General features: G+C 29.3%; 1 protein-coding gene across 1 annotated transcript; it reads left to right on the top strand.

Moving 5' to 3' along the window:
- The first annotated feature begins 2,406 nt into the window (after positions 1–2,406).
- On the top strand, positions 2,407–24,548 carry LOC126737706 (transportin-3). Its single transcript, XM_050442705.1, has 16 exons — positions 2,407–2,712; positions 2,997–3,174; positions 5,946–6,126; positions 6,183–6,438; positions 6,520–6,701; positions 6,757–7,034; positions 7,362–7,557; positions 11,281–11,468; positions 11,567–11,710; positions 11,800–12,003; positions 14,154–14,296; positions 14,529–14,678; positions 14,794–14,876; positions 18,572–18,866; positions 22,350–22,504; positions 24,292–24,548. Exons 1-16 carry the CDS (start codon positions 2,596–2,598, stop codon positions 24,350–24,352), a joined length of 2,811 nt encoding a protein of 936 aa, XP_050298662.1. The 5' UTR covers positions 2,407–2,595; the 3' UTR covers positions 24,353–24,548.

Below are 24,548 nucleotides of genomic sequence, written 5' to 3'. Positions count from 1 at the left end.
TTCTGACGGTTCCCCAATTGTTAAGGACAACGGTATTGATTAAACATTTCTAGGTATTTTACTTGTATATGAATTTACGTAACATAATATAAGATGTATGTAAGGTGGCGAGCTATATAAATAAAAGTTAGTATGAAATTCTAAATTCTTTCAATGTAACATATGACTAAATAGGCTGTTAAAAAAATTGTACTTCTATAATTTCGTAGAAATCTCATAAGAGATCATAGAGATTCATATTTTATTTACAACAAAAATAAAATATGTTTTATATATTTAATCTAGAAACTCTGAGTAAAAATGGGACAATTTAGTAATTCCAAAGCTTATTTATTTTCACCCAGGTTTGGAAATCGGTCGGATATTTAATTTAATGTATAGAAAATGCATTTATTTTCTTAAAAATTTTGGCTTAACTGTGCTTCTCCAAAAGATTAAGAAACAAGGGTTTTTTCTTTTTCTTCTTTTTTAAATGACACACTTTTATCATTTAACTCTCCGTGCTATTTATTAACTTTATTGCTTTAAAACTATATTACTGGACAAAAGAAAATGTATACAAGTACACTAACTCATATATAAATAGTTAGAAAGGATGAGTTAGTCAGGACACTTCGTAGCACGGGAACCAGTAGAAACAAATTTGGTAACTGCCGACACATGTTTTTGCTTTTTAACTTCTGCAGGGCACAGCAACTAAAAAACCAAATCAAAAAGAGATGGAGAAAAACTGATCACGAACAACCAATTTAGTTAAAATATTGACTGCTAAATCTTTGCCCATAAAACGACAGTATTTCAACTAATAAGAACAAATTAAAGTCTATGGCGAATATGCATGGAAATTCCGGCTTAATAAAGTTTGTATTTTTCACGAATCATAGTTAAAAAAATAGAAGTTTACAATGATTTATATCTTTATTTTATTTATCAACAGCCAGCGCAAATTGCAAAATGCATAAATTTAACAATCAAATGTCTGCATTTCTCATTAACTAAATATTAAATTATTAGTAATGAACCTAACAATAACAATATGAGGCTGTCATGTACATACCTTTCTCAAGAAAGTACGTAAGGAACCAAAGCATTCAATTTCAGAACGTTGATTACCCAGTCTGGTGTTCCTATATACTCGTAGATATAAATAATTTATTTAAGCTAGAATTTGTACGTTGAACTGGACTTAATGAATCATGCAAATCAATTTTTTTAAGTAATCCAGGAGCTGACACACTACTATGCAGAATTTTGCAAAGGGTTAAGAGATTTCTTCTTCGATGATGTGTCCATGAGGCCATTTTCTGCATCTAGTTTCAACACTTTATCTAGTTCAACACCAAAGTTTCTAATAACAGACGCTCTTTCAAGATTGTATCATTAGTGGTAAACTGTCTCGTAATTTGAGTGTCACTCCAAAGGTTCCAACCATACGACTATCAAGCTCTAAATTATTTAGGTAGTGTTCTATTTCGATAATATGTAAAATTTTAAAGCAAGTGTTGCGGCAATGTAAAGTAAAATAATTGAAAATAATTTAATAGTTACATAATGAGATAAGGATAAAATAATATAAAAAACAATATTAACTATATAACTATATTATAAATATAATAATAAAGTTAAAAGATTTTTAACTAAAAAGTTCATCTGTATCGTTTATAAAGACATTGTAAAGAAGTGGCCCAAGGTGTGAGCTCTGAGGAACACCAAATGCGATCCAAATTACTCTAGTTCAAACAATAAGTCTTCTAATTGACAAGTACCAACTAAACCAACACAATAAAGTTCCATCAATATCAAGCAATTTAAGCTTATGAAGCAACATGTTGGAAAGTCGGTGTATATTGTATCCACCTGAAATTACCCTTCTCCAAGGCATCCAACGTGAAGTCCCTTAGAGTAATAGAGGAATTAAGTACTGCAGATCTACAAGGTATAATTGTTGGTGCAACAATAATGGATCCGACACTGGATTACACCTAGTATTGGGGTGATATTTAGCAATAGAGGCTCTATCACCTAACTTAAAGATAAATTTAATAAAGCTACCAAAAATCTGGCAGTACCTATATTTAAAGGAAGAGATTAAAGATGTTATGCAAAATTTTAGAAAAAGTGTAGGTATTCCATCGAGTCCTGGGCGTTTGTTAGTGTTAAAAGAAAAGCTAAAAAATATAATACACATGTTTGAACGAAAATATCGACACTGACCATAGACATTTGATATTTTTATTTAAAAATATTTATTTTTTCATAGATAAGATTAATAAATGCCGTAATCCTTAAATTACGCTCTCGAATCTGCTATCTCTATTCCGTCTTATTACGGCAAGTGCGGAACTGCTTGTCTTGTCTAGATTGTCATTATTGTCACGTCAATGTCAGTCTTGTCAAATTGCCAGTTTTGAAAGAAAGTAAAGAAAGAAAAGCATCAAAATTTTTTCATCTGTCCTGGACAATCAAAAACCCACATAGGAACGATTTTTGCCTAAATAAGTAATTTTCTATCTTCGTTATGTGTTATAAGTTATTTAAAATAGAACACTTGCTTGTATAAAGATTCAATATCATTTAATTTACCTGGACTTCACAATGGAGGAAAAACCTAACCTAGATGTGGTTATTTTGGCAGTATCAACTTTATACAAAAACCCAGATAGGAAAGAAAAGGAGAGGGCCTCAGAATGGCTCTTGAATTTACAAAAATCAGTAAGTATATAGTGATATATAATTTCAGTTTATTTATAGTTAATTAACCAATATTCATCAAAACACCTATATTTTTACCATTATATCATACTGTATACTGTCTGTATACTTTGATCATGTTTAAATATGATTTATTGTGTTTTTGATGGGCTACTAAATTAATTTTTTAATTCTGGTTGTGAATAATGGTATAAGATACTAATTGTAATTGAGCCGAGCTCATTGTAAGAATCTAAAAATTTATATTTGTCTCTAAATTAGTTATTAATGGTTTTCATTTACAGGTGCATGCTTGGTCGATTGCAGATGAGGTTTTGCATAAAAAGCCAGATCTTGAATCATGTTACTTTGCAGCTCAAACAATGAGAACCAAAATTCATCAATCATTTTATGAATTGCCTCAAAATGTTCATGCAGCATTAAGGGACTCACTTTTGGAGCATATTAGTCAAATAAATGAAGGTATTTATTGATTTATTTTCACCACATTTTACATAGTGAATAAATGTAATTACATGAAGAAAGGATGGCATCTGACAAGGAATATTATACACTTATAAATCTATCTCTAAGAAATACAGAATAACAAAAGTAACCAAAACAATAGCAATTACCTATCCCAGCCACTAAGCAATTGAGGCCGAATTAGGCAAAAAGCAATACCCAATTCCCTTTATAAAAAAAAAAGCATTTTCTAAACTTATTGTTTATTAAAGAGTAATCAACACAATTGCACTGATCAAAAATAATCTCTCTGTATTTTAACCTTTAATTGATCTTAGGTACTAGAAACTTAAGATTATAACTAGCACACTTGAGATGGGGTAACACCAAGGAGTTATACAATCTGACTATATTATCTAACTGATCAAAATGTTTTGAGTTCCTAATTATAAATCCCATAATTTAATAAGCCTTATTTGTTATTATATTGTAATGTTTGTCATAACATGATGATTTTGTATAAATGTCACAACATTAAGCAAACTTCACATTTATCAAAATTAAGCAAACATTTTATTTTTATGAATCCAATTCAATACTGCATATAATAAGTAAAAATCATTCTGGTCTTCAATTACCTTGAGTCATACGTTTACAATTTAAAATGGGATAACTTAAAATAAATTATACTAGTGTAATTCTGGTTGTATTTAATCATTTACTTACTATGTAATACATCCAATATTTTTATGTTGATTTTTAATTTCTGGTAAGTGAAAAGGAGATAGAAAAGCCATTTATATAGCCATTAAGAAGGGGTTCATCATATGGATACTACTTAAGTAAAGATAACATAGTAAAGACAAGGTATCAATATTAGTAAATCTTAATGTGCCTAAGTGTAAGGAAACATAAACATTGAAAATCAAATGTTTTACATAATTTCCAATTTACAATAATTTATATTTCTATTAAATCATGTAATAAATTGTAAATTCTATTTATACTAACCTAATATATTCAAAAAAGTCAGCTTATATCATCTTGGTTTAATATCCAATTGAATGAATTCTGTTTTTAATATTTGATTTATCTCATATGATGACAAATTACACATTTTTTCAATATTAATTTATTGACATTTTGTGTTTGAAGACTTTGCAATAATAACATCTTCAATAGTGGCTTATTTGGTATTTTTACAGTCTCATATGACTTGAATATTTTATAAATATATTCAAGTCATACAGTAGCTGAAAAGTGACTCTATAAGAGCTATATTAAAAAGCTTTTTTTTGCATACATTACATTACATTCTTGTATTTAAGGATGTTACTTGGACTCTTGTAAGAACAAAACTCATAAATGGCATGAGGAAGGTAAAGATGTGGTTAAACAAGTATAAATTGTCCCTAAGTATCTTAAAAACTGTTTATGTCGCCTTTTCTCTAACAGATGCAAATCGGCCAAATTTTAAGGAAATAGTTATTGATGAACAACAAAACTTTATTATAAAAGAAGTAGAAAACACTAAACATCTAGGTATAATAATAGACAAAAAATCAAAACTTAACATCTAAACTCAAAAGCTTAATTCATAAATTTTTCCTTATTAGAAATATATTGGATAAAAAAACTTTAATAATGTTGTACCAATCATTTGTGGAATCTCTGATATGATATGGTATAGTGACCTGGGGTGGACTCTACAATAATGCTCTTGAATCCTTAAAAACTATTCAAAATTATATTATCAAAATAATCTATAAAAAAGACACATTGTACCCCACCTCGCTCTTGTATGATATCAAAATACTTAATATCAGATCCTTATATCTATACTCCAGTTGTGTATTCTGGTTTAAACTTAAAGATAAAAACTACATAAGTCACCAACATGAAACCAGACAACTAAATGAAAGACATCTTAATGTACCATTTCACAGATTCGATGGAAGCCAAAGATGTAATTCTGTAATTGGACCAAAAATTTTAAATAAGTTACCACGGACAATTCGGGAGATTACAAATAAGCAAAAATTTTCAGAACTTTGTAAAAGATTTATCTATGAAAATTATAATGCCTTACTTGACCTTCTATAAATAACTATTAAGGTTTTCCTCTTCTTCTGAAATTTTTAATATTTGTGTCTTATAGTTGTTTTACCTGTATTTTAAATGCACTACCCTCAGGTTTATGTAAATTAGTGGTATGGGCTCCCTAGTAAATATAATTATGTTGTATAGTAATATAATTAATTTTAAGTTATACACATAGAGGTGCTTGCACCTAGGTGTACTTTATTGTATTGGTACTACAGATTAATTTTGTTTACATCTATCCTGCATTAAGCATGTATTTCTTATGTTGAATAAATAATTTAAAAAAATTAAATTACATAAGTTGATAACATTTGTGTCTATATAAATCCTTTCAAAACCTACAAGTATCAAAAATCTCTTTAAATGCTACATAATATCTCCCAGAAGGTGAGTTCATTACAAATTTTATTAAAATCCGTTTAACTGACCAGTATTTATGTTCCCGTTGTAATAAAGAAGTTAGTAACTGTAATAATAATAAAGTAATGAAAATTCATTTTATCTGAAATATTATTTGCCATAAACCTGCCTACTTTTTTTATTATAAACATCAAGGTGCATTCATCTGAGTTATGCACGATCAGTGTAAACAAAATTAAAAATACTTAAACAATTACTTTAATATAGGTGCAAATTTCTATTTTCATATTTGGATTTATGTCATTGTTTTTAATAATCTATTTTAGGTACGAATACAGTAATAACAACCCAGCTATGTCTAGCTCTTTCTGATTTGATCCTTCAAATGCCAACTTGGCAAAGGGCACCTTTAGATATAATAAACAGGTTTTCAAATATGTCCTATGTGGGTCCTTTAATAGAGGTTCTAACTGTTCTTCCAGAGGAATTAGAAAGCAAATCTGTGCGGTAAGTTATAACTAATATTTCTAACTTAATAACTTTGATCTAACAACTTTATGTAGGCTTGGTGAAAATCGACGCTATGAGGTTCTAGAGGAGCTAAAACAGTGTGCTCCAACAGTAGTTGAATTTCTAAAACATTGCTGTACAATGTATGGTCAACATGTCAATGAAAACACACATATTTTAGCTCGAACATTGAGATGTTTTACATCTTGGATATCTGTTGGAGCGATTCCATTACATGGTTTGACAGATAATGTAGTTCTTAATTTAGCTTTTCAAATACTTGACTTACAATCACATGAGGGCAAACAGGTAATTTTGTTTGTAAATAAATCAAAATGTCTAGTTTTATTATGTTGTAATTTTTAAAATGTTTTTTTTTTTAATTTTTAGTGTACTGGAGCATTATGTGATGCAGCAACTGAATGTATTTGTACGTTGCTTCAATGTTTAGAAGACAATAATAACCAGCAAGACTTAGAAAATTATTTATTTAGCAATATTTTAAAATTAGAAATCTCATACCATGTGTCCGTATCAAATGAAGATCAAAGTAAATCCATAGATTATTGCAGGTGTTTATTTGCCATTCATTTATTTATTTATTTTTTGAACATTTTTGTGTTTCAGGCTTTTTACAGAATTAGGTGAATCCTTCCTTGAAAAAATTGTATCAAGCAGCACACCAGGCAATACTCACTATGCAATAAAAGTATTGGACTTAGTGCTGATGTGTGTTGGACATCATGATTATGAAGTAGCTGAAATAACATTTAACTTATGGTATCTTTTAAGTGAGGAACTGTATCAGAAGAACAATAAAGAGCTTACTGAGCTGTTTAGGCCTTATATTGAAAGACTTATAACAGCCTTATGTAGACATTGTCAGATGGAGCCTGATTGTGATGGTAAGCAATGTATTTTATTTAGAGCATTTTTTAGTAGAGTTTAGGAACATCATAATGTAAAGTTATGAGTTATTAAATATATTAATATATAAATGAAAATAGGCTTAGTGAGAACAATCAAAATCTCTCAATGAAAAAATTTACATACCCTATAAAATAATGTATAAAGAAATTAGGGAAACACAAAGGCATAAGTTTCTATTAATTTTTCTCTAGAGGTTTTTGTGACATTATTCACATTATGTTATTAAACTAAAAAACTACTAGCTAAGAAAGTTGACTTTTTCTTAATTTCTAATGACAATATATTGCAAAAATATATTTTAGGTCTTCTAGACGATGGCGACGAATTTAAAGACTTTAGACAAAAGGTTTTAGACCTAATCAAAGATGTAGTATTTATAGTTGGCAGTAGCAGTTGCTTTAGACAAATGTTCCTAAATTTACAAGCCCAAGGTGTTACTTGGGATCAGACTGAAGCAGCATTGTTTGTTATGCAAGCCGTTGCTAAAAATGTCTTGCCGTAAGTATGATTTAAATTTATTTATTGCTTTATTATCTAAAGATGAGTCGAATGAGTCTTTGAAAGAAATTGATGAGTCACCCAAAATTCAATTAAAAAATACTTTAAAAGAAACATTGAAATAAAAAATACAATTGCCTGTATAGCCTGTTGTGTATATAAATTTATATGTATTTTATTTTTTTATGAGGGTAATAGAAATTAGTAGTACTGGAAAATGGTTTAATAATAAAATATTTTTTCTGGACAAAAGTATATGAATAATCAAAATTTAAGTTTAAAGGTTCTGTATTTTGTAAAATATCGTCATAAAAAAATTGTCAATATCTGTTTGACATTGTTGGAGCATGAACGTCAGTAGTTTGTTTTGTTGATAACATCCCTTAGTCAAGGTGTGTATAATTATGATATCTATGTCTGCTTTTATCAGAAGTTTTCGTAAGATTTTCTATTAGATTTACGCAGAATTGTGATTTAACGCCATTAAGAACTGCAATTTTTATTACACTTTTTTTAAATCTAAAAAACCGCTTTATTAATTTTAAGGAATGTTGATATTTGTTAATAAGAAGTTAAGAGAAAATTACACGGTTTTTTTTTTAAACTTAGTCCATAATTTCAGAGTTTCTGTTCAAAGAACCAATTGCATATCCACAAAAATATTTTTAATTGATTATAGTGATGTACTTAGGGTTTGAGTTTGCACTTTAGGCTTAAGTGTTAGACCTTCAAATAAATTGGGTTACAATTAAATTTAGATGCACCACAGAGAGAAGTTTCTTGTGTTGTTTTCTTAAGATCAGCTTCTGTAAAGCCTCGCCTGATGATTCTTAAACTGATATTTGTAGTATTCTTCAAATCGGCTTTAATTTTTGAAAGACAAAGAATTCTTCAAATTTTTAAGTAAAGCTGAGACTTATAAGGTAACCTTAAAATCGCCACTAAATATTAAGATAAGGAAATTAAGCTTCAACTAATGAACTCGTAAAATAATTTCCCTAAAAATTACATTCTTACATATCTACTGCAGACCAATTATGGCTGACCTCAATTGAAAATATGGTTCAATTACCGTATATAATGCCAACAGAAGATTCTTAGCTCTGCTCTTAAACAACCAGCAGTTCGTTCATTTTCTAAATTCTAAAGGCAGGTGAATATAAAAATACTGATTTCTTTAGGCAAATGACGAAATAGGACAGTACCTTACAATATACAGTGCATCCCAAAAGTTATGTCTAAATTCATTTAAAATTCAGGGGTGTGTTCGAAAAAAAAAACGCTCGGACCCGTCGATTTTTATTTCAAGTTGCGCATTTTTGTACGTGAAGTTTGTATATACAGGGTTGCTCAAAAATTAATTACGACCATCAACGTAATTTTTTCAAATGAAAGCACCTTTTTTTATTTCATTTTTGATTTTCGCTTGGAATTCTACGTATGTTTCATGCATCATGAAACCTAAAGTCAACAGTTATCGAAAAAAAGACGATTCATGTAACAAATAAAAAAAGAACAAAAATTAATATAAATGTTCAAAATTGTTGTCATTCACGGCTTGACAATATCCAAGGCGATCAATAAAGTCTCGTTGCACATTTTCAATCATTTCCGGAGTTATGGCGCGCACTTCTCTGCGAATTCTCTCTTGCCAGTCGTCTAGATTATTTGGCCTATTAACAAATACCTTTGACTTGAGGTATCTCCACAAAAAAAAGTCCATTGGTGTTAGGTCAGGCGACCTAGCAGGCCATTCAATGGGTCCTTTCCTTCCTATCCACCGATTGGGAAAGGTTTCATCCAAAAATGTACGCACAGTGGCAGCATAGTGCGGAGGAGCGCCATCTTGCTGGAAAAATAGTTCTTCGTCAGGATAGTCTGGGTCCAATGGATTTGGAAATAAAACTAGTAATGCTGGAACTAATTCAAATTGGAGAACGTGTTCTATCACCAAACCTAACCATGCACAGAATTTCTATTTTTTCTCGTTCCGTTAACTTTACCATTGTGAAAACCGCAACTTTGCTCGTACACTTCACACTTGACAATATCTGTTTGGCGTACAACTGTCATACAGTTTCTATGAAAATACACGGTCACCAGCCAACAATAAAAAAACACGAATGAATGGAATTTTGCTCTGTATAAAAATTCTCAGAGATAAGGTGACTCGTAAGGTGAACTTCAATAATAATGTTTGGTCGTCTTTTTTTCGATAACTGTTGACTTTAGGTATAGGACATGAAACATACGTAGAATTCCACGCGAAATTCAAAAATGAAATAAAAAAAGGTGCTTTCATTTGAAAAAAATTAAGTTGATAGTTGTAATTGAATTGAATTTTAAATGAATTAAGACATAACTTTTGGAATGCACTGTATGTAGTACATATATTATACTCTGTCCAAATCTAGCTTCTAAGGCCAAAAGTTAAACTTACTTAAAGAATATTTACAACATAATAAAAACAAAACATATTTTTGCTTTATTATGCCTCAATTGTATTTTTTTTTAAATCTTTTCTATATTTTCTCAATGTTGTCAATATGTATGCATACTCAACAAATCAGTCTATAATAATTAAAAATGAACTAAAAAATCACCTATTATTAATAAATAAGATATAAATTAAGTTGTATCTTTGGATCTTGCAAAGGCCTTTGACACGGTACCTCACAGATGGCTTCTCGATGTCCTCGAGAAAAATGAGGTGTTATGGGTTTTTGTAGAGTGGCAACACTATGTTAAAATAGATCACACTTTAAGTGACCCATGTACGGTAAGAATTGGGATTTCACAAGGGACCGTTCTACCATGTTTATTTTATTACAAATTTAAACATAAAAAGTGCAATTATTTTTTACGACACTGTTGTTGCTTCTGATGGTGATATGTAGGACGAGACAAAACTGTGTGCTCAAAGTGGAATCATCCTTGTAAAAAAATGGCTTGGTGTGCACAAATTACTACAATAAAACGACCCTTGTTTTCATACTTAAATATTTAAAATCTACCGGATAAAATTCATGAAGCGTCACATGTAAAGTATTTGGAAATCATCATCGATGGTGACTTGAACTGGGATTTACATTAACAAAAAAACTACATTTTCTTATTTGCAAATTTTACGCTATTAGAAATATTTTAAACTGAAGCATGCTTATAACCACTTATGAAAATTTAGTGGAATCAATACAAAGATATGGAATATTACTCTGTGGCAATATGCATTACAACTCTTTAAGTTCTCCTCAGATAATACAGAATAAAATACTATAAATAATTCTTAAAAAAACAATGTTTATACAAGAAATGTTTAATGAAACCTATGTAAATAAAAAGTACTTCATTCTGTACAATTTATTGCCTAGATACATCAAAAACATCAAAAGTAAACAATTTTATAAAATGGTGAAGCACTTTATTATTGAACAATCGTAATAAGTTTACCTGATATTGTAGATGCGAAAAAAATGGAATCCATACTGTTTTATTAATAATTTAATTAATTACTGTTTTGTTAATTTCCATAAAGTTTCTTGCATCTAGGAAAATATAACTACATAATTTGAATTCTATTATTATTATTATTATTATTATTATTATTATTATAACTTATAACTGTGCACCTATGATTTAGTAAATTTAAAAATTAAAAAAAAAATGGGTTTAAGTATTATGTTCGTCAAAAACTTATATACTTATGGTCATGTTTTAATTTAGAACCGAAAACGAAGTCGTCCCCAAAGTAGTAGAAGCAATACTAAATTTGCCAGAATCCACCCATCTCGCTGTCAGACACACTTCCGTATTACTTTTGGGTGAATTATGCGAATGGATAGAAGAACACCCCCATGTTTTAGATCCTACACTCAATTTCTTGGTGCAAGGACTAGCAGTTCCAGGACTCAGTAAGGAATCAATCAATTTCATTATAAAGTTATTACATTAAATATATAAACGTTGTCATTAACTTAGTTTAATCAGTATTTTAATGATTTTTTCTTAGGTGCAGCAGCCGCTACAGCACTACAGAATATTTGCGTCACGTGTAACACCTGCATGCCGCGATATATGCCAATTTTATTACAAGTGATGCACCAAGTAGATAATTTGTCTATTACAAATAATGCCGTCATAGGAATACTAAAAGGTATTTTCATATATAATATTTGATAAATGAAAAATAAAGAAATAAATTAAAGTCAACACAATGATGATAAATATATGAATTATTTTTAGGTGTAGCAGCTATAGTCTCTGTGATGTCCCATCAGGAAATTACGGTGGTATTAAGAGAATTATGCTTTATGCAACTTACCCCGCTTATTCAGCTAATTAAGCAAGACGTGGTACCGATAAAGGGTACCACAACGGATCCAGTGTTATGGTTGGATAGGTTAAGTGCTATTCTTAGGCATGTTTCTATACATAGTGTGGCAGAAGGTAAATTAGATTATATTTATTCTAAGTTTATTATAAATATTAAAATAATTACATGTTACAATTAATTTTTTATATTTAATGAAATTAACAGTTTAAAATATTAAAACATGAAAAAGATCGCGATTTGTGTTTGTACTCGGCATCAGGTCTAGAGTCTTTATTCGGGTTGAAAATAAATGTCTGGTCTGTTACATAATTAACATGTTACTTATCATTATTTTAAATTAAAAAATAAATAATAACTAGCTACTATTTCTTGCATATACAGCTGTAAAAGTGTTTGTTAACTTTTTTTTGTCTTATATGTAATTTTATAGGATATTTGGCAGATTGTTACAAAATTTGACGCTAAATAATGTTTAGACCAGTAATTGTTTTTGTAAAATTGTGTTTTTTTGTTAATGAGCATTCAAATTTTGAAAAAGTATTGCCGTATATTATAAATCTTAAATTCCTTATATTTTCACAAATTTACTTTATTTTATTACAGTCGTATGAATATTTTTAAACATGTTAGTGACTGACAATCAAATTCTGTCTTTTACTTTTTTGGCCATTGCTTCTTTATGAACAATTGTTATTTGTTGAAATAAAATTTTAACAAATGCCAAATACAATTTTTAGCACATACCAAGAACATGCTTTTTTAGAAGTTTGGTAAATTTTCCGGAACGGCTGAATTACAGGTAAACCCTAACTGACAAGCAAAACAAGTATTTATTGCATGGCAGGGCTAAAGTTCTAGTTTTTGGTATTCTTGGCTAATTTAAAGTTATTTTTACTATGTTCCAGATTTTTGCACTAAGTTTTATTCTAAAAAGTTCTTAAAATTATTCGTTATTATATTTCTTAATATTTAGAAGCCTTTGTTTATGTTTCTCAGGTCTTGGACATACTTTTTTCATTAATTCCATAGCTTTAAAGACATTTTATTTGATTCAAGGGCTTTGGAGTCATTTTGTATATCTTGCAGGCATTTGAAATAGTTTTTCAGTTAATTCCAGAAATTTTAATAATTTTCTGTCTCCCAGGCATGGAAAATAGTGTTTCATGCCTTTAAAGTAATTATCATACATTCCCCCTTTATTTTTCTAGAAATTCCAGATATCCCATTGATTTTACCTCGGAGAATTTAGAAATCGAAGTAAATAATAATTTCATGAAAAATAAGACGTACGCCGTAAATGTGTTTTTTAAATCGAACACTGTTTATTTTACATTCTTTTATTCTATGGACAATTCTAAGTATTTTTTAGGGTATTATATCCCTCAACTGTTTTTGAGTTATCGATGCTTCAAGAGTCTCATTTTCGCCTTGTATTATTCAATTAAATATATTAATTTATTTTTCAGGATATGTACTACTTACTTCAAAGTAATTGAAATTTTGACCTTTTATTAGAAAATTCACTATAAGCAAGTGTCAAAAAAATACCAGTGAAGCAAAAAGAAGATACATTTTTATGCGGTTTTTTATCGCGATTTTCAAATTAAACATAAGAGTTAAAATACATCGATTGAGTATCTTAAATTTCTTGAAAAATACAAAAAAAGGAAAAAAAATGTACCGTTTTTTCCTCTGAAATAGAATACCCTGCACCTGAAGGACCGTATTATATTCAATAGTAGTAAAAAGTCCGAAATTGGGAATTTGGGATTAACAAAGGTGTCATTTTATGGCTAAAAATATGTACTTTTTGCAATTTCTCTTATTGCCTTATATTTTTGAGAGTTCAGTTTTTAAAGAAACTTTAAAATTATGAATACAGCAATATCTTAAATTACCCAAGGATTAAAAATGCAAAGGATACAGGATATATTATGTTAAAAAAGCCGTGTGACACTTGTGAATTTCAAATTAGGCTGAAGAAGTGCCAAGTACTTTAATTTGTGTTTACCTATACATAAGCTACTTCAAAGGCATAATATTTATCACAAAATATTTAATTTTTTACCTTGTTGTCTAGCCCCGATGAAGGTGAGCAGAAACAAAAAAAAACAACAATAATTTTTTTTAAGATTGTTTATTTTGCCCATAATTTGAAAGAAAATTGAATTTTTTTTTTTAGCAATTCTCCTCGTAGGTTAAGGCCATTTATTTCAACTAACCACATAATTATTTGCCTCTAACTATTAAAATTCTTTTCAAGGTCAAGTTCATCCTTGTAAACCTGTGGTGTTGGACGTTTGGCCAGTTTTGTCTCAAGCATTTGACAAATACCAAAAAGATATTAGGATAATGGAACGGTGCTGTAGGAGTATAAGATTTATGCTCAGATGTGCCAGTCAACAAGTAAGTTTGACCTTTTCTTAGGTCGTTTTGTCACATTTAAATGAATTTCTTTGTAAAATGTTTATGTTTTACTCGGAAATTAGGAGTAGGAATGGGACGTTTTGTCGGTTTATTTCCAGCTTCCTAATAGTTTTTATTCCGACGAATCGTAGTGTTTTATAAAGAAATTAATTTTAGGAGAAGAAAGTTGCTACATTTTAAATTGATATTTTTCCTCTTCTCTTTGTCTTAGGTATGTGAAATATTGGAGAGTTTAGTTAGACAAATAATAGCAATTTACGGGGAACACAAACATTCGTGTCTGCTTTATGTAGGTAGCATTTTGGTAGACGAATATGCAACCGATCCGCAGTGTGTCGCAGGCCTTTTAGATATGCTACAGGTATAACAAACCACTACTAAGAATATCTGTATATACCATACGATGTCGTTAATTAAGTTATTGGATTTTATGCTAAACTTAAGATGTATTTAACAAAAAATATACGGATTTACAGGTGCTAATTGGGCCTACATTCCAAATGTTGCAAGAAGAAGTTGGACTGAGGAACCACCCGGATACTGTAGACGATTTTTTCAGGTAATTTCTCAATATTTTAATATTTTTTGTAAATCTTAAATCAGCTTAATGTACAGTGTCCAGTTTTCGAACTTCTAATATTTATATGGTAGTGAAAGGATCTTATGGAAAATTGAAGTATACGGTTTTTGACGGCACTACTATTCTACTGTTTTGTGAACGTGAGTTAAAAAAAAAGTCAAACCCCTAATTTTAAAATGTTCAGTGCAGCAGATTGGGTATATTTTTTTATTCTTTTTAATAAAAACAAGCCTTAACATCGCTCATTTTAAAGACGATATATTTGTTTGTTCTATAAATTTGTGATAATATCTAAATACTACAGATTGATATAGTAGAGATTTTTTCATAATTATTCACTTTAAAAAACGAAAGGCGTATAATACCAGACCGACTTATGTGTTATATAGGATTTTTTTAATAATAACTATTTTATTATTCAAAAAATGTTTAATTAAAACCTTTTAAAAATATTATCTTTTTCTATTTTTTAAAAAAATAAGATGGTAATTTATTAAAGCATTTTGTTAATAGGTAATTTAAAAGAATTAGTTGTCATGGTCTGTGTGTACATAATCTGATATTATATATACAAAAATATTACATTTTGTAACGTTTTATTAATAGTTTGTTTCATAGCCTATTAATTATTATTCCGTTTTAGAAACGTAATTATTTAAATTAAATGGTCTATAAATACATGGAGTGTAAGAAAAAAAAGGGTAGTCGGAAAGAAAGGACTGGCTTAGAATTTTTTATTCCAACATTTATTTCATTGGACGAGGTTTTGACAACCAAGAAACAAGCATAACATACATACATGATAATTACGTATAATTCCCATACAATTTTATCAGAACAATTAAAAATTACTACTATGAAGTGACAGATTATATATGTATGTATAATCACAGATTAATACATAAAAATATCACAATTTTGTTAATTAATATGCTTTCACCTATAAGCGGCCAATAAACTAATTTATGGAGACCAGACTAACCCTCAAAATTTGTTACCATATACATATTTTAAAATAAGAGACATGATGTCAAATAGTGGTATGAATACTAGAAGAACTTTTCAGTGAAACTTGATATTAATTAGGTTTTGTAGGTGGGCAGGAAAATTAAATTATTAACAAGAATGCATTTATAAAAAAAATATTCCATTCCTAAAAAACTAATTGGGAAAAAAATTTAGATACAGTATGTTTTTAAACGCTCTACCCCAAAAAAATACTTTTTTTTGTTTATATTTTTATAGTGTTTAACATCGAATTTTAAATCCCATTTTATTTTTTAATTTATTTTTTTTTTCGAATCTTGAATCTATAGGGTGCAACAAAAGTAACACTACCCTTTATTGTTTATTTATATTAACGAGAATTGGGGTTTTTTATTCAATAACAATGAAAGGCGAAACATCTTGCATTTTTTGTACCTTGGGGTTTATGTAACCTTTTAAGGTCAATCGTTATTTGCAACGAAAATTTTAGTTTTTTATTACTTTCATTTGTTACTTCCCTGTTCTGGTATAAATCTCTGAGAATGTGATATTTTCGTTTAAATACGATTTCGTAAAAATAAATATGAAAAATTGATTTTTCATATTTATTTTTATCTAAATTTCATAGTTTATGTATGAGATGCAGCAGAATAGGATTTTAAGAGTTAAAATATTTGACTGGATTACAAGTGACTCTCTAATATCGTTTTAAAATCATATAAATTAGACACAATATTTAGACCCTAGATTCATAACTTACAAGTAAATAATTTTTTGGTATTTTTTAAAATTCTCTTTTTACTTAAAATTTCAGCCTATTTGTAATTTATCTTCTAAATTCAGGCAAATAAATTATTTAGTAAGTTGATACATGTTATTTAAATTAGAATATAAAGATGAATACAAGATGTTTCGCCCTTTATGGTTCCGGAATAAAAAATGACAAATCTCGTTAAAAAAATTGTTTGACGTTGATATCACCTTGAAGGATTACTTCGACCATCAAGGTTACATACATATCTAAATGTAAAATTTTCCGCTCTTTTTGATTCCGGAATAAATAAAGGTTTCCATTTAAAAAACAAAAGTTGACTTGAAAATGACCTGGAGGTCAAGAACACGGTTCACCACTGACTTTCAAGTCGAAACTCAACAAGTTTTTTCCAAGGCGTTTTCTTGAAAAAAATCATCTAGGAAGTTGCAGTGGGGTCCTGTTACTTTTGTTACAAATTGTACGTTATAGATCTGTTAAAATGCTAAACTTTGAATATACGTAAACCATTGAAATCTCACAATATGCATGCATTTTCCAAGGTTTGAATTTTCTTCGGTAAAAAGAGTTAAGTATTCTATTATTAAAGTGCATTGAATAGTTATTACTAATATTTAAGTTATCCTAATAAGAGTTAAGGAAAAGTAATTTCTTCACTGTTTTAATTTTATGTCAGGTGTCAGTCAGTAAGAGTTATAATTTAAGTGTTACATATTAAAAATGCTTTTTGACGCCTTGACTTACTAGAACTAAAAGTTGATCCGAATAATAAATATCCAAGGCTAGCTAATAAATTCATAACATCTATATTTAACTTTTTGGTTTGCGAAAAGCTATATTTACATGAGCTGCCTGAAAGTTAAACATTTTTATGTAGAATTTAAAAATAAGTGAATAGTATAATATTATAGGGTCTACCAATAAGAATGATATAAGTTTAAATTGCTAAAAAATAAAAACGAATTGGTTAATTTCTATGATTGATGTTTCATGTTGTAGTTTGTTATGTATCATTATGTTTTAAACAAAATATCATTAAGATGTCCACCTCGGCTACGGCGGCAGACGTTTAGACGATGAACCCAATTTTCATACAACCCAATTTTCATCACTTTTTCTAACAAGTTGGGCTGAATTTCGCGAATAACCCTACTTATGTTAACTTTCAACTCATTGATGGTTTGAGGATTGTTAGAATACACCTTCGAGGCCGTCCACGTTGGCCAAAATCTTCTCTAAGAGCACGATAACAGGCTCTAACCAATTGCGCATTTTCGTAATATCTTTTCACGATAGCTATACGTTGCTCTTGACTTAAACGATTCATGATGAAATGTCAAAGTATACTTAGCACAACTGACGCTTGATCCGCGTTTTGACACATACCATTTTGCGTACATGGCCCACTAAACTTCTATCACTTCTATTGGTAGACCCATTATATATTTTTAGAAACGTATAGACTTTGCCTAAATAGCTTTTAACTTAAATAAAATGTTATCTTTTAGAATATTTGTTTACGCTTTTTATTTCACTTTGTGTGAATAGTGTAAAAGTTTAAAATTTAACTCTAACATAGCAATTGAGGAAGATCTCAAACTTTTTAGCAGATATCACGAAATATTGTAAAACCAACATTACTTTGCGGCGAAACCAACATTACTCATTTAACTGCGTCCATATCAAAACTAAAAAACTAGGGCTTTGCTGATGATTAACTTCTTTGAACTAAATGTGTTGCTTTAGAGAGGCCCTTATTTCAGCTGGAAATCCGAATACGCACATCGACGTGTTCGTCTATTTTTTTTTTTTAGGTAAAATACATTGGGAAGAAAACTATTAATTTAAAAAAAATAGCAAATATTTCATAAAACTTTTATTAATTGACATATTCAACGACGTTTCCTAAATGCAGATTATGTGCGAGATTCATCCAGCGGGCCTCGGTACCATTCCTGCGGTCCTCCGCCCTAGTTCCAATCGTACAATGTGGCTTGCTAGCCGCATCTTTAGATCATAAGGAGGCGAATATGTCCGTTATGAAGTTCTTCCACGATTTAGTTAACCAGGGTCAGAGCAGCCATTCCGCTCCCGATTTTGCGGAGCGACGAAAACTGGTTCAAGAAACTCTTGATCAATTCGGCCAGCAACTAATCACCGCTCTGTTACAAGCTGCCGCGTTTTATTTGCACACCTATATGTTATCTGAGGTAAGTGGTTTTATTGACCAAATATTATATAACACTTATATTTTAAATCAATTGGAGTGCTTAAATATGCAGCATTAATGAAGCAAGTTTATTTTTAGAGGTGTTGGTAAACCAACAGATTAAAAAACAGTGTTTTTGGATTTTGTTGATATTCTAAATGTAAATTGCAAAATAGGTTTTAATATCACAGACAAAGCAAAAGTTACAACAAAATATTATACTAAATCTGGTAAGAGCATGGAAAGAAAACAAAGACAATCAATTATGACATTTTTTAGTTAAATTGTTCAAACAAAAAAAAAACATTGAAATTCATATTTCTCAAACATATTTACACTTTCAATTATACTGAAGTCATAAAATTTGAAAATCAATACTTTACGTCCTGGGATTTTCTAATAATTTGGTAAAATGAAGTACCTCAGGAAAGTGTTTTGAGACCTTTGTCTTATATTATAGACATCAATGTTTTTATCTTAAATTAAAATATTCGTCATTATTCAATTTTATCAGAAAAGATTGCTGCAACTAAAATAAACGAAAACTTTGACGCAATTTTTAATATCATTATAAGTTGAAAAAAATTTAAGAGTTTGGGCCTTCCAGTTGATCTAGATATTCTCTTTTTTAATAATAATAAATTTATTAGCAACAAACAGCATTACAATCGTTTACAATCATAGTAACATATACCCAGAAATGAAATAAACATATTCACAAATAATCAAATAAATAACTTCTTAGATTCCAATCACAAGTCAAAGCACCAAGTCCCAAAACTCCAACTTAATTGTATTGTTTAATACCCTGTGTTATTGCTAACCACTCGATGCGCAATCGTATTAAAAATACTGAGTGTGCACTTTAAACATTAAAGTTAGTATCTTAATTAATTGAGGTTAGTTAATAATAATAACCGTTTATAAAACAAAAATAAAAGCATGCTTGGGATTTTGCAGAGCTACCTTTTGTTGTGCGGCATTTCTTGTGTTTTTGAAATGGCTCAACTTTTCTTTATAGTAATTGGAGTTCAGCATAAACAACCGCTTTTATGTATAAGTGGTTAATATTTAATAGACTACTTTCACTAAACAGTTGTTCAGGAAATTACTTACTAATTTATTTTGGAAATTACTGTAGGTCCTGCATTACCCCAAACTACAATCTCATAAGAAATCACAGACTCAACAAGAGCACAGTAAATTGTTCTAAGGGTTATCAATGGTATTCATAAAACTTAAAGATTAATTTTCTGATCTTTTGCGTAACATATTTTAAATGCTCTTTCCAGTTTAAGTTTTCATATAGTATGATTCCCGAGTACTTTAGATTTAACTTTCTATATTGTTTGGATAATAGCAATGTAATCTTGTCTGAGAATCATGCATTTTTAGGGTCTGAAATTCAGGTAGTGAGCTTGCAAAGAGTGAAAATGCTATAAATTTTGTTTTTTCTATGTTTAACGAAAACAGACTACCATCTAACCATTTTTTTATACTTTGTAAAGCCAATTCAGACTTTTGCTTTTGTTATGTTCCAGTTCTCTCCACTAATAATAACCGCCATGTCATCGGCAAAACAAAAAAAACAGAATCCTCCTTTCCCAGCTGAGTCATTAGTCTACATGAATCAGTGTTCGAGTTTTTAGAACGGGCATATCTGAAAAGACATTATTTAAGCCGAGAAGTTGCCTGAATCTTATGATTTTAGTGACCTAGGATGGCTGAAAAAGCTCCAAAATTCTTGCATTCATCTTTCAGCGTGTTTTGTATTCTTTTTTGGGCAGTCGGAATATGCACTGACTAAAATAAATCCTGGAATCTTGCAACCTAACCTACCCTTACAAAAAAATTAATTTTAAGACTAATGGCGCCTTTTAAATTTGCGCAGAAATAATGTGTATATTGCCCGACATGGAATAGAAATTTTAAGGTTTCCTTCTCGTTTAATATTGCTATTCAACTTAATTATGTCTATTCAGATTTACTTTAGTGCTCTAGTCATAGTTTTTATAAATTAATGTCCACTTCTACTCAGCCAGCAGTAGAATTTCAGATTTGTGGTTATATATTTGTTTTTGCTTCTAAAAAGCTAGTTATTGGAGTCTGTTCTGCACTTTTTGATGTCCATTTAAGGGTAATGAAAAATATATTAATATATATAGGGATTATCAATACGTAATACATTTTTTTAAAAAATTTAACATTAGTCTTAGCCAACTTTTGAAAACTTTATTTTCCATATTTCTGATAGTAATTGATTAAAAAGGCATTGCTTTTGAAAATAGTAGATCTTGTGCTAACACTCTATCAAGATTTTGTGATATTTGTTTTTCTTTTGTGTAGTTTGGCTTTGCCACTTTACTTTATTTTGTAAAAAAAGAAAATGATTGGGTATTATTTATTTTTCGTGTCTGAATAGCAACAAAGATATTTATGATGTTAACATACAGGGTGACAACTTAAAATTCTGAAATGGCCATGTATTAAGAATGAAAAACTGAATAAAAAAACGCTAAAAACAGTTTATATAATACCGAGTCGAATGATACATACAATGATACATCATCTTGAAATTCTTGAAAAGCGTTTTCCAATGATATAATAGAAAACCACATTTTAGAAAATTCTTCTGTGTTTATCAAAGAAAAACAATAAATAAATATACTTTTTTGAAATTTTTGTTATTATTTAATTAACTGTTAAAAATGATTTCCGATTTCCGAACTGTTCTATGCTGGACTTACTCTGGAGTGACTCAGGTTTCGTTTAAAACCACAGATTTTAGATAATACCACAAAAAAAAGTCAAGAGTTGTTAGGTCCAGGGATATAGATGGCCATTCAATAGCACTTCCTCTTCCAATTCACTGGTGAGGTGAGATGCTCCATCCTGTTGGAATTGTAATAAGAGGTCTTCTAAAGATAAATTTCTGCACTATTAGTGGTTCGATAGACCTCTTTAGCATTTCAGCGTACATGTCTGGGGATGCCATTCTCTCATCACTGAAGAAAATATTTTTCACTAGTCGAGGTTCTGCCGTAATTCTATCCAGTTTATTAATATACTATTGTGTCCGTAATTTAATTTTACAGCCCTTTTTTGTAATATAAATACACCATTAAATAATTCCCTACTACAATTTACCCAAGCACATTAAAAAAACAGTTCATTTCACATTTACAGTTCGAGAGAGTATATTTCTTTACGCCTAAGTCTGTAAATGAGAAAGTGGATACTTATACTTTAGTAAAATACATAAAAAACATTTAATTTGGGAAACATTATCGGGAATTCGTTGTCTATTCGGATAAATTATCTAACTCCCAAATAATAGTAATTTTCAATAATTTTTTTTTTTAAACTCAGTAACCAAACTTTATTTCTTTTTGAGTATTTTAATAATACTATCTTTTAAAATTATATATTAAGGATATTAACAAACGCATAATTTAAAACTATTTCGAAAATCTAATTTTTTCAGGTTGGTGATGTTTTCGTGCAATTATTAGATTTTGACAGGGAAACGACAAGCAAATGGGTAGCTCACGGACTAGACACATTACCGAAACAAACCGATGGGGGCCTAATAATAGCTACCCCGAATCAGTTAAATGATATACACCTCAATCTTATTAGGTAAGTTTTATTAGGAAGTACTTATTATAAGAAAAAGTTCTGATAATTGCATTATAATCTACCTGTTGTAATCCGGTGAATCAAGTGGTAGTGATTAAATGGATTAATGGAATAAAGTATAGGCTTTATAATTAAGAATGACCTTAAATTTAGATGCAAAAAATTTTCAAAAATTTGTTGGTCAAGAATTACCTTTCACTTTTTGCAAGATTGACAATACTCAAAACAATACCAGCCTCATTTTGCATTATTGGTCTACCTTTTATATGTAGATAACATCCAACCTACAAGTATAGTTTAATGTGAATAATATTAAGGTGAAGCCAAGACACTTTCAATATAATCTCTTTAAGACAAATATTTTACTTTTCAGCTATGCTTTTTATCTTTAAGCTGAATAAGTATTTTAACCAATATATATAATACTAAAAGGAAAAATTCATATGAATCGTACTTGAAGTAGCGAATGTGCAGAATGCGAAGATGCAGCGGCTTTAAGCTGTTATTAACTAAAATTTGGTTTTTACTCCAATATTCTAAAAACCATCTGCATATATTTTATTGCCAAGCATTTTTTGCCTCAAATATATTTTGATGAATTTTCCAAGACATTTTTTTTGAGAATAATTATGAGAATGTAGTATTTAATGTAATTGACCGATTCGAACAAAACTTCTGGAAATGGATACGTCATTAAGCACACATTTAGAGATCGAATCGAAAAAGTTTAACGTAATTTTTTTAAGTAATTTATTACAAATCGAACAACCGTCGTCTTTTACGCCATATAACAATTTGGAAAAAATCTTACTGATGCTTCTTTCCCTTCCAAAGCATTTTTACTAGAATTATTTTAACTGGAACATCCATTGACGTACAAAGGGTCGAGATTGGTTGTATTCCGTCACTCATTATAAAAGTCATTAAATATCATCCATATTAATAGGGACTTATTTTGATTAAAATGACCCTACATAAAATAATACACAACAGTCGAGCTCCTTCAAATTATCTTTTAAGGCTTGCAGGTGTCACTTGAAATAACAATTTGAGTTGGAAAACAGGAAAAAGTCAGAGAAAACCATATCTAGTGAATACGGGACATTTGGGTCGAAAAGTTACTCACAATGGAAGTTTTGCAAAATATCGGCCAAAATCGCACAAACTAAAAAAAGTGTAAAATATTCAGCTCTTCTGCTAGCTCTCTCAATTTATAATACTGATTGTGAAGCAGCAATTCGTTCACTTTAGCAATGTTTTCATAAGTAACAACTAGTCCTAGAAAAATTTTAATAAGTCTTTGATAGAGTTTCCATAGATCTTAATCAACATTTTCCACGATTCTGCGCAAGAAATTCTGTTGGAACCAAATTATCCATTATAAAAATCCAAAAAAAAAAAAATACGAGGTTAACCAAAAAAATCAGCAGCTTTATACAAACTAATTGAAACATAAAATCCCAACTTATAAAATGAGAAATTTTAGGCAGACATTTGACAGAATATATAACAGAGTTTATATTCTCTATTGACAAAAGGCAACTAAATGCAATTAGTATAATTTAAGTGTTATTAGATATCCCTTATTAGTGGCGATTTTTTTAAAGTTGAACAACCTTTATTTGGTCAAATTGTCGTATTTCAACTTTGTGTATACTTAATTATACCCTTGAATAGATAAAAACCAAAAATACATTACACCAAATTAAATTATTTATATTTTCTCAATTTTTTATAGAAAAGAAATTAATGAAAACAAAATTACTAACAACTTTAATTCGTTTTAGATCAAATAGTTCAAAGTCAGTAACGCACGTACTCAAAGAACTCTCACGACTCTACCGATAAGAAGTATCTGAAAATATTTTAACGATAACTTATTGCTGTGTAATCTATACTTATAAGTTTTATATTCATGATTTTTTTTGTTAAATCAGTTTGTTAATAATTTTTTACATAATTTCATTGTATACTAGTATACAGTATATTTTTAGTTTTTATTTTTAAACGTGATAAGTGTATAAAATAAATAAGAGTTATTTAT

The sequence above is a fragment of the Anthonomus grandis genome, chromosome 6, assembly GCF_022605725.1.
Source record: "Anthonomus grandis grandis chromosome 6, icAntGran1.3, whole genome shotgun sequence".
Taxonomy (NCBI): domain Eukaryota; kingdom Metazoa; phylum Arthropoda; class Insecta; order Coleoptera; family Curculionidae; genus Anthonomus; species Anthonomus grandis.
Note: the sequence above shows the minus strand (reverse complement) of the source record. Positions and strands in the feature narration are given on the sequence as shown.

Bases quoted from the DNA above. Each gene is read 5' to 3' on its own strand.
- LOC126737706 (XM_050442705.1), top strand. From the start codon at position 2,596: ATGGAGGAAAAACCTAACCTAGATGTGGTTATTTTGGCAGTATCAACT. The intron at 6,439-6,519 runs GTAATTTTGTTT...TTTAATTTTTAG, and splicing joins AATCACATGAGGGCAAACAG to TGTACTGGAGCATTATGTGA. The intron at 11,711-11,799 runs GTATTTTCATAT...AATTATTTTTAG, and splicing joins CGTCATAGGAATACTAAAAG to GTGTAGCAGCTATAGTCTCT.